The sequence below is a fragment of the Myxocyprinus asiaticus genome, chromosome 3, assembly GCF_019703515.2.
Source record: "Myxocyprinus asiaticus isolate MX2 ecotype Aquarium Trade chromosome 3, UBuf_Myxa_2, whole genome shotgun sequence".
Taxonomy (NCBI): domain Eukaryota; kingdom Metazoa; phylum Chordata; class Actinopteri; order Cypriniformes; family Catostomidae; genus Myxocyprinus; species Myxocyprinus asiaticus.
Window position 1 is genome coordinate 43,669,286 of NC_059346.1, and position 15,044 is coordinate 43,684,329.

Consider the following 15,044-nt stretch of genomic DNA (forward strand, 5'->3'; position numbering starts at 1 on the left):
CATGTTAAAGAAATATTCTGGGTTCAAAGCTCAATCGGCAGCATTTATGGCATAATATTGATTAACTTATTTCGACTCGTTCCTCCTTTTCTTAAAAGAGAGAGAAAAGCAAAAATCTGGATTACAGTGAGGCACTTATGGAAGTGAATGGGGTCAATCCGTAAACGTTAAAATACTCACGGTTTCAAAAGTATAGCCACAAGACACGTGAATGAGTGTTTACATGATTTTAATCTACTTCCATTTCTGTGTAAAGTTATAGACAATTTTACAACTTCGTTGCCATGAGGATAGTCAACAAACCCTGAAACGACTGTAAAAATGACGATTTAAACAACTTTACAGCTCAAATAATACGAGTTTAAACAGAAAAATTAATGTAAGTGCTTTTAGAATATTCTGCCTTTAAACCCTCCAAAAATTGGTCCCATTCATTTCTATTGTAAGTGACTCATGAAGCTGGTCATGAGCTTTTGTTCTTTCTTTCTTTCTTTTTTAAAAAGGGCGAGTCGAAATATTTTTTTGTGGTAATAAATATTATGCCACAAATGCCGTTGATTGAGCTTAACTTGTATTGAACCCGGAATATTCCTTAAAGGCTTTGTGCAGTTATTTGAACGGTTATGTGTTTTTGGGGTGAAATAAATATGACCCGGCAATGGCTCACAGGTTGTCCAGCAGACGGCGGTATGTATCTGATTGTTTGCGGAAAAGGAAAGTACGAAAGACGTTTTAAACGTTCGGCGATAACGTGCGCAACTCAGACAACTGTGCTAAATATATGACCTCACCTATAATTGTATAGTCTTACAACCTATAATGTGTCGATCGATGTGTCAGGTGTTATAAAGTTTAATTGTAATGTCATTTAATTGCAGGAAAACTTGAATGTCGCTGCGCATGGAAAGAGGACGCTATTTATCCGACTTGTTTAAAAACCTTTCTCGTCTTCAGAGGTGTTTAAGGCTCTAATGGTGTCTGAATGCTCTTCAGTGCAGAAACATGCTCGGGTTTCGTGTGTTAGTAGCGTTGTTGCTTCATGTAAACGCTCTCTGCATGTATCTGAACTGGACATCACATGACAGACCCAACATAGTCATGGTCATGTCTGATGCCTTCGTAAGTGATTCATTTTTGCACTTTGAAATTAATTTTACATTTTTAAAATTACATCTTAACATTGATCATTTGCTAATTCTCCAGTAATTTCAGCTGTTTGCATCATGTGATCAGACATATAATGCCTGTTTTTCAAAACCTAGTGAGCAGTCTACGTAGACTGGATTGTATTTTGTTTGAAAGTAAATTGCTATCTAGGTAGGCAGCTCGCATATTTTTTGAGACAAACCCACTCTTGGGTTTGACTTTTGTTTTCTTATTGCGAAAGGATGGCAGGTTAACTTTTCATCCAGGGAATAAAGTTGTACAGCTGCCATATATCAACTACATGAGAGAAATGGGTGCTGTCTTTCTCAACTCTTACACTAATTCACCAATCTGCTGTCCTTCCAGGGCAGGTAAAATGTATTTCATTTCTTGTATACAGTGTGTATACTTAGTTTAGAAGTTCAGGAACATTTATAAGCATAATGCCTCAAATATGATTTTTTTTTTTTTTTTTTTTAATACAGCTATGTGGAGCGGACAGTTTGTTCATTTAACTCAGTCCTGGAACAACTATAAATGTCTTGATCCCAATGCCACAACATGGATGGACCATTTACGTAAGAGTGGGTACCACACCCATAGCATGGGAAAACTGGACTATACGTCAGGGGGGCACTCTGTCAGGTGATTTAAACAAATGTCCTTTAGTAAAGCTACAGTTCTGTTACTGAATGACCCCCCCAAAAAAAGTATTTTGACACTTAAGTCACACTTAAATATCATTGTCATTGTATTAGATAAAAATATGAAAGCCTAACTAGTGATTTGTTACTAGTGGCACCTAATAAACATGCAAAAAAGAAAATTATAGAGCAGATAGTTTTCCTAAAAATACATGTCCACATATGTGGAGAGTGGGACCAAGTTGCGTTAAACATAATTTTTTTTTAAATAATACAAAGGTATAGAAAGTACATTTTTGTTAATCAAATAATTTATGTTTCCAGGAGTGTTGGTTATTAAAAATTGAGACGTTATAGACATTACAGCTGATTTTCTGTAAAGCTGCTTTGAAATCATGTGTATTGGGAAAAGTACAAATAAAAAACTATACAAATAAAACTATTTGACTAGATTTGACTTTTATGTTACAGTGGTTTTTTTTCTACTTTGGCCAAAAAATCTCCATGTTGAAACTGAGCTTTTGATAGGAAGTTTGGACTGAATGCACTTGGCTTCATAGGAAAGCTATAGGATGCTCCCTATTTAGTGAATGACTTAACCTCCAGTGTGCTGTCTGTCTGTCTGTCTGCACTGGCCTCAGAACAGTTTGAAATGCACCTATTTTAATCCTAACTCCATATAAAGCCTCTGAAAGCAAATGTTTTTTTCTCAATGTGAAATTGCACAGTAAATATAGAATTTCTAATGAAAACCTCGTGCTATTGTACACATTAGTGCACGTTGTGTTTAGCAGCGTGGCATTTCGCGATAAATCGCTCAAATTTTAAAAATGGCATATCGGATTAATCTAGAGACTCTAATCTTTTGACTCAAACAAATTTCAATGTAAAAACTGAATTAGGTTTCTTACTAGTTTTGTTGCCGTTTGTCCAAAAGACTGTTATCTGCGCCATGTTGTTTTGTCTCATGACCCTGTATGTCGAAAGTTTAACCCTGAACTGACAGCCCAGAGCTCCTAAACTGAGATCAGTTGGTTTAAATTAATTAAAATTATGAATTGCGTTTAGCGAAGCCAAAATACAATGTCCACACGTGTACGCGGGGTCGCACAAGGTTAAATATAGCACAAGCACACTTGCCAAGCAAAATATGTTTTAAAAAGAAGTTATTTAGGTTTTAAATAGATATATAATAGATGTAGTGTAGATAAGAATATATAAACTGTTCAAAAAGCATTTGTACATGTCCAGTGCATAGTTAATGTGACTAACTACACCTGTGGTTACTTTGCTAGGGCATCTGTGTGAACTTAAGGAGGACTGACACCCACTAAAAATGACTGGGGACAAGTTGATTAAAAGTAATTAAATTAAAAAGTTAATTCTGAGGATCATCATTTTCAATCATAATTTTATCGCAGATGTTGCTTGGTTTTCCAATTGTTATCTAACATAATGAAATTCATACATTTTGTGTGGCTTAAGTGTTGAAATAGTTTTTGGGGCCACTGTAGCTCTTGAAGCAATCAGTAATAGTCCTGTAATCATATTTGTACATTTTTAGTCAGATGCTGATTGTTCTTCAGAAAAAAAATTCTGCTTGATGTGTTTATTGAATGCCCATATGAAAGAAAATCAAACATCATCCTTTTGTCATTAAGAACTTTCTGTCTAAATCATAAACACCTGTTGTTCAGTAATCGTGTGGAGGCATGGGTCAGAGACCTGCCATTCTTACTGAGGCAAGAGGGCCGTCCAGTCACAGAGCTGGTGGGTGATTCGTCCACAAAGAGGGTCATGAGTAAAGACTGGAACATCACTGATGCTGCAGTCCAGTGGATTCGGCACACTGCAGCATCTCTCTCCCCACCATTTGCACTTTACTTGGGTCTGAATCTTCCCCACCCTTACTGCACAGACTCCCTGGGGCCTACAGCTGGTGGTTCCACCTTCCGCACCTCCCCTTATTGGCTTAAAAAGGCAGGTTGCTTGGCTTGATCTGATAGAGACATGGATACACTCGAAATATTAGAATCTGATAAAATACTGAGTGACACTCAAATACACAAAACACATGCATGTAAATTTTTGCTATACCTCATAGTGGTCAACATCCTTAAAGGAATAGTTAACCAAAAATGAAAATCATTCACTCACCCTCATGCCATCCCAGATGTGTATGACTTTCTTTCTTCAAGGATAGAATAGAGGAATCCAGCGACACTTGTAACTTAAACAAATCAACACGTTTCGGCACGTAGGCTTACATCAGGGAACCCTGATGAAGGCCGACGAGTCGAAACGCGTTGGTTTGTTTTATTAATTTTAAGTTCAATTAAAGTTTCTTCTACCACAAGTGTCTCTGGATTCCTCTATTCTATCCTTGTTGATTTAATTCCATGCACCTTGTGAGTAGGTAAAGTTGCGCCAGACCTACTTTTTGTAATAGTGACTTTCTTTCTTCTGCAGAACACAAATGAAGATTTTTTAGAAGAATGGTTTAAACCATGTCTTCTGAAGCAATCCAGTTTTGGGTGAGAACAGATCAAAATTGTAAAAAAAGTTTTACTTTACATCTTGCCATTGCAGTTTCTAGGCACGATCATAATTTCAAGCTCGATTACACTTCCTAGTGCTTGACGCATGCACAGAGGCTAAATAGCACTTGAAAGTGTAATCAAGCTTGAAATCACGAAGTGATTGAAGTTACATTTTGGACTGTTCTCACCCAAAACCGATTGGATGGCTTCAGAACAGGGGCGAATCTACCAGAGTGGCATAGGGTGGCAAATGCCACCCTAAGAAAAAGCATTGCCACCCCAACATAAGTATCCAAATGTATTAAATATAAGTATATTATAGTTGATGTTGACATTGTGTAGGGGTTTGTTCATGTCAAACTGCACAAATGACTACATACCCATAGCGTGATTGATTAGAGCAGTGACCAATCCCGTGATTATTTACAGCAGCTGCAGCGGCCAATCACAACATCGACCAATCGCCTACCTAGCAGCACACGTACAGTGTTTGGGCTCTCGCGGGTTGACGAGCTTATTTCCTCAACAACAATGACCACATTTATTATTAGATACATCGCTGTCAGATATGGGTTGAGACGGATGAGATGTGTCATCACCACTTTTTGAAATAGCTTTCGTCAGGTATGTGTATAATCCAGATGAAACATCTCCAGTTCTTTTGTTGGAGTTTCTATTTCATCTGTGTGTGTTTTGACTGGAGATCCGGCACTGGAATTTGTTATTTTGAATGTTATAAGTGTTTGTTGCGGCTGTTATCAGTGTCGTTGGGTGTCGGCAGTTTTTCTGCAGATCGCACTCTTTTCCGTGTCCCCCACTGTCAGGGCCGCATTAATGCACGGGCTTACCTGGGCTTAAGCTGTGGGGCCTGGGGCAGCAGGGGGGCCCCGAACACCCATCGACGTTCTCGGTAAAGACGCTGATGTAAACATAGAGAGGGTGTGCAATGGCTAAACCCTTCCGTGTAGCACATGATCATCGAGTGAAAACTTTCTGCTCTCTTCTGAAGAAAGAAAGTCATACACATCTGGGATGGAATGAGGGTGAGTAAATGATGAGAGAATTTTCATTATTGGGTGAATTATTCCTTTAACCCTCATGTTGTCTTCCGGTCATTTTGACCCGAGAGGATTTTCTTTTGCCTGAAAATGCTAGTTAATGTTATCCTATTGGACTAAAACTTTCTGACTTTTTTCACACAGGGTATCAAAATGTCCCCAAAAATTGCTGCTTTTTTATTTATTTTTTTTGTTGTTGTGGGGGATTCACTTTGTTACACTTTTGGTGTTCCCGGTCAAAAATTACTGGCCTATTAAAAATTGCTTATCTCTCATTATGCTATATTGTTACCAAATATTGGATTAGATCTTTTTGTCAACTTGTTTTCTTTCAATTAGCACAGGTTTTGTATTTCTATTTGGAGCTTACTGATCGTAGGCCTCATTGACCTGAGCTTATGCACCTAATTTTCGAGTGAAAAAAAAAGTATTTTTTGTGGATAATTATGGCAATTTTAAATAAAATATGAAAACATTCTGTACAATTTATCACACTTGTGCGCTTTAATGTTTAACCAGGAAGATTGTTTTGAAATTTATTTAGTACAAAATGGCACAAAGCCACACTTGGTGTTCCCGGTCAAAAATGACTGGCCATTGAAAATGAATGGTGGAGAGCAAAAATAAGATAAATTTAGTGTTCAGGAGCAAGTTCATCCATTAGATGAACACATAAATTCAGCAAAAAAAGGAACTTCCCCTTTTCAGGACACTGTATTTTAAAGATAATTTTGTAAAAATCCAAATAACTTTACAGATCTTTATTGTAAAGGGTTTAAACAATGTTTTCCATGCTTGTTCAATGAGCCATAAACAATTAATGAACATGCACCTGTGGAACAGGTGGTCATTAAGACACTAACAGCTTACAGATGGTAGGCAATTAAGGTCACAGTTATAAAAACTTAGGACACTAAAGAGACCTTTCTACTGACTCTGAAAAACACCAAAAGCAAGATGCCCAGGGTACCTGCTCATCTGTGTGAACGTGCCTTAGGCATGCTGTATGGAGGCATGAGGACTGCAGATGTGGCCAGGGCAATAAATTGCAATGTCCGTACTGTGAGACGCCTAAGACAGCGCTACAGGAAGACAGGAAGGACAGCTGATCGTCCTCACAGTGGCAGACCACATGTAACAACACCTGCACAGGATCAGTACATCCGAATATCACACCTGCAGGACATGTACAGGATGGCAACAACAACTGCCCGAGTTACACCAGGAACGCACAATCCCTCCATCAGTGCTCAGACTGTCTGCAATAGGCAGAGAGGCTGGACTGAGGGCTTGTAGGCCTGTTGTAAGGCAGGTCCTTACCAGACATCACCGGTAACAAACCCACCTTCGCTGGACCAGACAGGACTGGCAAAAAGTGCTCTTCACTGATGAGTCGAGGTTTTGTCTCGCCAGGGGTGATGGTTGGACTCGCGTTTATCGTCGAAGGAATGAGCGTTACACCAAGGCCTGTACTCTGGAGCAGGATCAATTTGGAGGTTGAGGGTCCGTCATGGTCTGGGGCGGTGTGTCACAGCATCATCGGACTGAGCTTGTTGTCATTGCAGGCAATCTCATTGCTATGTGTTACAGGGAAGACGTCCTCCTCCCTCATGTGGTAACCTTCCTGCAGGCTCATCCTGACATGACCCTCTAGCATGACAATGCCACCAGCCATACTGCTCGTTCTGTGCATAATTTCCTGCAAGACAGGAATGTCAGTGTTCTGCCATGACCAGCGAAGAGCCCGGATCTCAATCCCATTGAGCACGTCTGGGACCTGTTGGATCGGAGGGTGAGGGCTAGGGCCATTCCGCCGAGAAATGTCCGGGAACTTGCAAGTGCCTTTGGTGGAAGAGTGGGGTAACATCTCACAGCAAGAACTGGCAAATCTGGTGCAGTCCATGAGGAGGAGATGCACTGCAGTAAATAATGCAGCTGGTGGCCACACCAGATACTGACTGTTACTTTTGTAACTGACCCCCACCTTTGTTCAGGGACACATTATTCCATTTCTGTTAGTTACATGTCTGTGAAACTTGTTCAGTTTATGTCTTAGTTGATTAATGTTTTTATGTTCATACAAATACTTACACGTTATGTTTGCTGGAAATAAAAGCAGTTGAAAGTGAGAGGACGTTTCTTATTTTGCTGAGTTTGTGTATGTGCGCTTGCAAACATAAAGGCCTCGAACGTGCACGCCCACATACACACACACGTGTGCGCGCACACACAAACACGTGCACACATACACGCACATACCCTGAGTATTAAATGCTTTCTTTTCCACAGAGATGAACTTTATCCTACACTGAACTGGATCCAACATCCATCCAACATTATCACACACACACACACACTCTTGAGTAGTACATTCTTTTTTCAGAGGATTTTTATCCTACCCTGAACTTTATCCAACATCCATTTATCCAGCCAACATTATCACAGACACACACCTGAACTTTCTTTGCCCCACAGTGACCCCTCTCCAATAGAATCTTTCTTTCATGATCTTTCTTTCATCACATCTTTCAGACCAAATATTATGACAATGTGTTTCGGAATTTCAGCTGTTTTGGCATTTTCATGCTCTCATAAAGAAGCAGATCAATAGCCGCTTTTCCCCTATCGGGCTAGCAAGATAAATTAGTGATAAAACTCATCGACTGTAACTGCCATGATGTCCCGAGTGGTCTCTCCACTAACAGCAGAACGATGTCCCAGCACACCGTCTATGAAATTTCACTGAACCATGGAAAGTAATTTCTTTGGGCACTGCTTTGTGCATTTTAACAGATCCATACTGTGCCCACATTTTTTTATTTATTGTTTTCCCGAACCTGTACTGTTGTGTGCTGGATACATGTCCTGACAAGTTCGGTGAAACTCCGCCTTTGACATTGTACCCGCCTCAATCCCCGGTTGGCCTTGTTTGGTCCAAGGGTAATCGCCGGGCCAAAGGCCATTGGCCCTGATGAGGCACGATGAAGCCCCAGACAGTGGAAACACAAATGGCCCTGGCATGCACTAGCACACCCTCATTTTGCCCGGTAGTGGAAACACAGCTAATGTTTACTAATATACTAAAGCTTTCCCACAGCTAAGCTATATAAAGCCTCATAGAAGGCCTTGCTCATCATTCACTTTGTGGCAGCACAATGGCCAAGTGGTTCTCTGTGCATGAGGCTCTTGATCACATCCTTGATCATGACACTAGACCACTTGCCCTGGTTCATTTCAAAATAAAAGTCTTGTTTTTTTGTGATCTCCATTAATTTTCAGTCAACAGTCATTTTTGATCAGGTGTCACCACAAGTGTAACTTTATGCCATTTTTTACTAAATAAGTGCTTCAAAACAAACTTCCCTGTTAAACAAAACAAAACATCTGTGCAATAAAAATTACACACTAGTTTCTTATGGTATTTAATTTAGTCAAAATAACCCATAAAGAATGCTTTTTTTCGCTAAAAAACCGAGGTGCATAAGTTCAGGTCAATGAGGCTTTTGATCAATAAGTTCCAAAAAATACAAAACCTGTCCTAATTGAAAGAAAAGGAGTTGAAAAAAAGATCTAATCCAATATTTGGTGATAATATAGCATAATGAGAGATTTATAAGCTATTTTTAATAGCCCGGTCATTTTTGACCGGGAAGACCACAAGTGTGTCTTTGTGCAATTATTTACTAAATAAAAGCATTTCAAAACAAACTTCCTGGTTAAACATTAAAGCACACAAGTGTGATAAATAGTACAGAATGTTTTCATATTTTATTTAATATTGCCAAAATTATCCACAAATAATGCTTTTTTTTTTTTCACTCAAAAACCAAGGTGCATAAGCACTCAGGTGAGTGAGGCCTACGATCAGTAAGTTCCAGACAGAAATACTAAAACTGTGCTAATTGAAAGAAAATAAGTTGACAAAAAGACAAAAAACAAATTTTTGATGATAATATAGCATAATGAGAGATTTATAAGCAATTTTTAATAGGCCGGTCATTTTTGACCAGGAAGTCCAAATTAGGTTAAAAAAAAAATGAAAGACAGCACAAAGGTCTACATGAAATCTAAATTTACCCCATCTACTTTATTGATACACTTCCTGGTTTTACTCTATATAATTCATCAGTGCAGGACAGTAGAAAATTTTTGTCTGAATCAACTGAATTCTGCAAGGCCCACGTGGGCTAATGGTTAATGTTCACCACCATATTGCTATTTAGGCATTGTTTTATGCTTCATTCTGATATGAAACACCCACTTTTAATCATCCAATCAATCCCAGATGGATAAAATCAAGTTCAGTCCTAAAAAAAAAAAAAATAATTCTCATTGAGTATTCTGTTATACTCAAAAACACATGAAGCTGTTTCATATTGACTTGAAGAATTTGCACTTTTATTAACTTTGAAATTTTGTTTCGAGAGCATAGTTGTGTAAGGCTTATCTGACATACCATAACACTGATTGTGTTTTCTCTCAAAGGTTTCCTATGAGCAAGTGTCTGTGCCGAAGTGGTTGCGGTCTGAAGATACACATCCTGTGGATTACTACTCGACCTTCACCAAAAACTGTAGTGGGAACTTCACAGAGGAAGAGATCAGAAAAATCAGAGCCTTTTACTATGCTATGTGTGCTGAAACAGACAGCATGTTAGGTTAGCAGACCTTGTCGCCGGCGTTCAAGTGCTGTTTTATCACTAAATGGGTTTGATGTTATGACATACTGTGTCATTTTTTCTTAGGTGAGGTGATTGCTGCTCTTCGAGACACTGGCTTTTTGAACAGCACAGTTGTATTGTTCACTGCTGATCATGGGGATCTAGCCATGGAACACAGGCAGTTCTATAAGATGTCCATGTTTGAGGGCAGCTCTCATATCCCTCTGCTTATAATGGGCCCTGGAGTAAAGTCAGACTTTGAAGTCAGCCTACCTGTCTCACTAGTAGACATATATCCCACTGTGCTTGGTAAGGCTGGGAATATGCTGCTGTATTAGTAGTATTTTTTTCATGGTCATTCACTTTCTCTGTTCCTCTATGGTGGAATGAGCTTCCAGCCTCCACCTGATCTGCTGAAATGACATCAACATTTTAGAACCAACTGAAAACATCTCTTCAGCAAGCACTTAACCATCCCACATTGCACTTACTATTTAATTACTTAATAATAATAAAGAAAACTTTTCTTGTCTGTCTCCTCTGCGCTAGCTTCTATACTTTTCTAGCTACTCTTAACAGTGAAACTTAACAGTGTGATACTGCAGATATAGTCGACTTTTATGTGGCAAATTGCTTATGTTCCTCATTTTTAAGTCGCTTTGGATAAAAGTGTCTGCTAAATGTAAATGTAAAAGAAAATAATAAGAAATTACTATGCTCAGGCATGAAACTCTGAATGGTGCTAGTTATTTAAACGTGTTGTCTTTTAGCCATTCAGCTTACTCATGTGATATGTCAAGCCATTCGGCTCACATGGCATATTTTGATAGGTCCTTTGACATGTAATCGGGTAGCCTATCAACTTGCATACTCTCTCTTTGCCTAAAGTTTCAATTTTCTCAGTTTTTCAGATTAGCCAGTTTCACTGCAGCGCACTGCAAGAGTTTTCTCTAAAACCATCCTCCCAAGCTCAACCTATCTAGATCTGTTACATGGGGATTGTATTTGTCTAACTGTCTAGCAGCATGTCATACATTCTAGATGCAGCATGTCTTGTGTTTTTCTAACTGTGCAGCAGCAGCATGTCAACGTTTAACTCAGTATCTCTGTGGATGTTCGAGCAGTAGCAATTATCTGTACTTGCTCTGCTGCAGGAGCAGCAGCGTAGCAGATCTAGTTCGCCAAGACCAATATCCTATCAATATGTCATACCCACATTAACATGCTAAATCATTCAGAGAATTGTCATGACTAAACTTGCATTTTGCATTACGAAGGTTTTTGAAAAGCTTATTTTAAGCATTAAGATTTTGTTCACATTGTAACATTTTCACAACAATTAGGCACATTCAAGAATGGGGAAATTAAAATCATCCTGTCTGGACATAATGATTTTTGCATAAATAATTTATAATGCATACATGATAGATATAATATATGTTTTTTTTTCTTCACATTATAGTAATGCAAAATGTTTTTTTGTATTACAATAATACAAATTGGAGGAGTACAAAAACATAATTTCTTATTTTTTCTTTAGATCGAAATATGACCTGGACATGTTCTTGTGCAGGTTTCATATAATTTACACATTTGTTATTTTTTGCAGTTTTACATGCATGCAACACGATTTCATATTCACATAATATCATGTGTATTGATTTGTGAATTAAAATGTTTCCATTTGTTCTTTGTCATGTATTGTTGTTAGATCTTGCTGATGTTCCACAGCCAGGGGGTCTCAGTGGTCACTCATTGCTTCCTCTGGTGTCCAGGGTCAGCGTTCAGTCAGCTGATCCTCATCCTGGGTGGGTGCTTAGTGAATATCATGGTTGCAATGCTAATGCCTCTACATATATGCTGAGGATAGACGAGTGGAAGTACATCACATATGCAGATGGCTTGACTGTTCCCCCACAGCTTTTTAGTGAGTTCATTTAGAAGTTTTTTTTATTACTTTAAAAACATGTTGTTTTCAAAAATTGAGAGATCCCCTATAGGAAATCACGTAATGGTTTTAATGTTACTCTCCACATAGATTTGTCCAAAGATGAATCGGAATTGAAGAATGATGCATTACATTTCCCTGACATATGTCTGCACCTGGACAAGCAGTTGCGCACAATTGTGGACTATCCCAGGGTCTCACAGTCTGTTCATCGCTACAATAAACAACAGTTTCTAAAATGGAAGCAAAGCCTTTGGGACAATTACTCCCAGGTCATAGCCAACCTGCGATGGCATATTGACTGGCAAAAGGACCCCAAGACTCATGAGAGAGAAATTGAGGAGTGGCTTGCAGGGGTAGAATGACTATCCAGATCCAGAAGGGACTTTTCAGCTCCTGTTTAGAACAAAAGTATATTGTTTGTATGGTCAACAAAAGTCGAGTTGCTAATGTGCTTGAAACATAGTTTGACCTACTACTACTGAATGTCATATATGAGGTTAAACTTGAATTTAGTTTGCTGAAAGAGCATCCACTTAAGAAGTATTTAGTATTAATGATATGAATAAAGATAAAAATCAAATCACAATACCTTTACAAAAAAGTACTTTGGTGATGGTACAGTGATGGTATCAGATTATTATACCATGTTTTACACTAATGGGTGTTTCTTTAACTATGGCCCATTTCCCCTGGACCAAAGGAAACTCCCTTTAAATAATTTTTCACACTCTCACTAATTTGTTTAATTTGTCTAACAAATTACACATGTATCAGAGGAGATTAATGCCCCCTTTTTTTTTTTTTTTTTTTGAAAGTCATGTAAGTTCCCACCACAGTGTCATTACATTTTTTTGTACTGTGTTTAATAGAATTCCATAGTAGAAATGGCAGTGATGGAAATGTTTATATATATATATACACAGTTGTGCTCAAAAGTTTGCATACCCTTGGAGAAATGGTAATATATGTACCATTTTTAAAGAAAACATGAGTAAGCAGGCAAAACACATTTCTTTTATTTCTTATGGGATTCATATTCAACTGTAGGTTATAACAGAATGGCACAATCATAAAACAAAACATGGCAATAAAGAAAAATATGAAATAACCCCTGTTCAAAAGTCTGCATACCCTTAGTTCTTAATACTGTGTATTGCCCCCTTTAGCATCAATGACAGCGTGCAGTCTTTTGTAATAGTTGTCTATGAGGCCCCAAATTCTTGCAGGTGGTATAGCTGCCCATTCGTCTTGGTAAAATGCCTCCAGGTCAGGCAAAGTCTTTGGTCGTCTTGCATGAACCGCACGTTTGAGATCTCCCCAGAGTGGCTTGATGATATTAATGTCAGGAGACTGTGATGGCCACTCCAGAACCTTCACCTTTTTCTGCTGTAACCACTGGAGGGTCAACTTGGCCTTGTGCTTAGGGTCATTGTCGTGCTGGAAAGTCCAAGAGCATCCCATGCACAGCTTTCGTGCAGAAGAATGCAAATTGTCTGCCAGTATTTTCTGATAACATTCTGCATTCATCTTGCCATCAATTTTCACAAGATTCCCTATGCCTGGGGGCCTGGGTAGCTCAGTGGTCAAATACTCTGGCTACCACCCCTGGAGTTCACTAGCTTGCTAGTTTGAATCCCAGGGTGTGCTGAGTGAATCCAGCCAGGTCTCCTAAGCAACCTAAGGTTGCTAGGGAGGGTAGAGTCACATGGGGTAAACTCCTCGTGGTTGCTATAATGTGGTTCGTTCTCAGTGGGGCGCGTGGTGAGTTGAGCACGCTCAACAAGCCATGTGATAAGATGTGTGTGTTGATGGTCTCAGATGCAGAGGCAACTGGGATTCATCCTCCACTACCTGGACTGAGGCAAATCACTACACAACCACAAGGACTTAAAAGCACGTTGGGAATTCCAAACTGGGAGAAAAAGGGAAAAAATCCCCATGCTTCACAGTGGGGATGGTATTCTTTTCACTATAGGCCTTGTTGACCCCTCTCCAAACATAGCGCTTATGTTTGGAGAGGGGTCACTCCAAATTACAGTGTGCCAGAAGCTGTGAGGCATGTCAAGGTGTTGTCAGGCATATTGTAACTGGGCTTTTTTGTGGCATTGGTGCAGTAAAGGCTTCTTTCTGGCAACTCGACCATGCAGCTCATTTTGGTTCAAGTATCGTCGTATTGTGCTTCTTGAAACAACCACACCGTCTTTTTCCAGAGCAGCCTGTATTTCTCCTGAGGTTACCTGTGGGTTTTTCTTTGTATCCCGAACAATTCTACTGGCAGTTGTGGCTGAAATCTTTCTTGGTCTACCTGACCTTGGCTTGGTATCAGGAGATCCCCGAATTTTCCACTTCTTAATAAGTGATTGAACAGTACTGACTGGCATTTTCAAGGCTTTGGATATCTTTTTATATCCTTTTCCATCTTTATAATGTTCCATTACCTTGTTACGCAGGTCTTTTGACAGTTCTTTTCTGCACCCCATGGCTCAGTATCTAGCCTGCTCAGTGCATCCACATGAGAGCTAACAAACTCATTGACTATTTATACACAGACACTAATTGCAATTTAAAAGCCACAGGTGTGGGAAATTAACCTTTAATTGCCATTTAAACCTGTGTGTGTCACCTTGTGTTTCTGTAACAAGGCCAAACATTCAAGGGTATGTAAACTTTTGATCAGGGCCATTTTGGATGATTTCTGTTATCATTATGATTTAAAAAGGAGCCAAACAACTATGTGATGATAAATGGCTTCATATGATCACTATCCTTAAATAAAAGACAGTGTTTTTGCATGATCAGTCATATTTTCAAAATCAATGCCAAAATTTCACAATTTCTGCCAGGTTATGCAAACTTTTGAGCACAACTGTATACAGGTGCATCTCAATAAATTAGAATGTCGTGGAAAAGTTCATTTATTTCAGTAATTCAACTCAAATTGTGAAACTCGTGTATTAAATAAATTCAATGCACACAGACTGAAGTAGTTTAAGTCTTTGGTTCTTTTAATTGTGATGATTTTGGCTCACATTTAACAAAAACCCA

General features: G+C 38.9%; 1 protein-coding gene across 1 annotated transcript; it reads left to right on the forward strand.

The window, feature by feature from the left end:
- Nucleotides 1-706: 706 nt before the first annotated feature.
- On the forward strand, nucleotides 707-14,461 carry arsk (arylsulfatase family, member K). The gene is made up of 8 exons (XM_051662755.1): nucleotides 707-1,119; nucleotides 1,388-1,517; nucleotides 1,632-1,791; nucleotides 3,488-3,770; nucleotides 9,874-10,045; nucleotides 10,133-10,357; nucleotides 11,760-11,975; nucleotides 12,087-14,461. The coding sequence occupies exons 1-8, from the start codon at nucleotides 1,003-1,005 to the stop codon at nucleotides 12,359-12,361; spliced, it is 1,578 nt and encodes a 525-aa protein (XP_051518715.1). The 5' UTR covers nucleotides 707-1,002; the 3' UTR covers nucleotides 12,362-14,461.
- The last annotated feature ends 583 nt before the right edge of the window (nucleotides 14,462-15,044 follow it).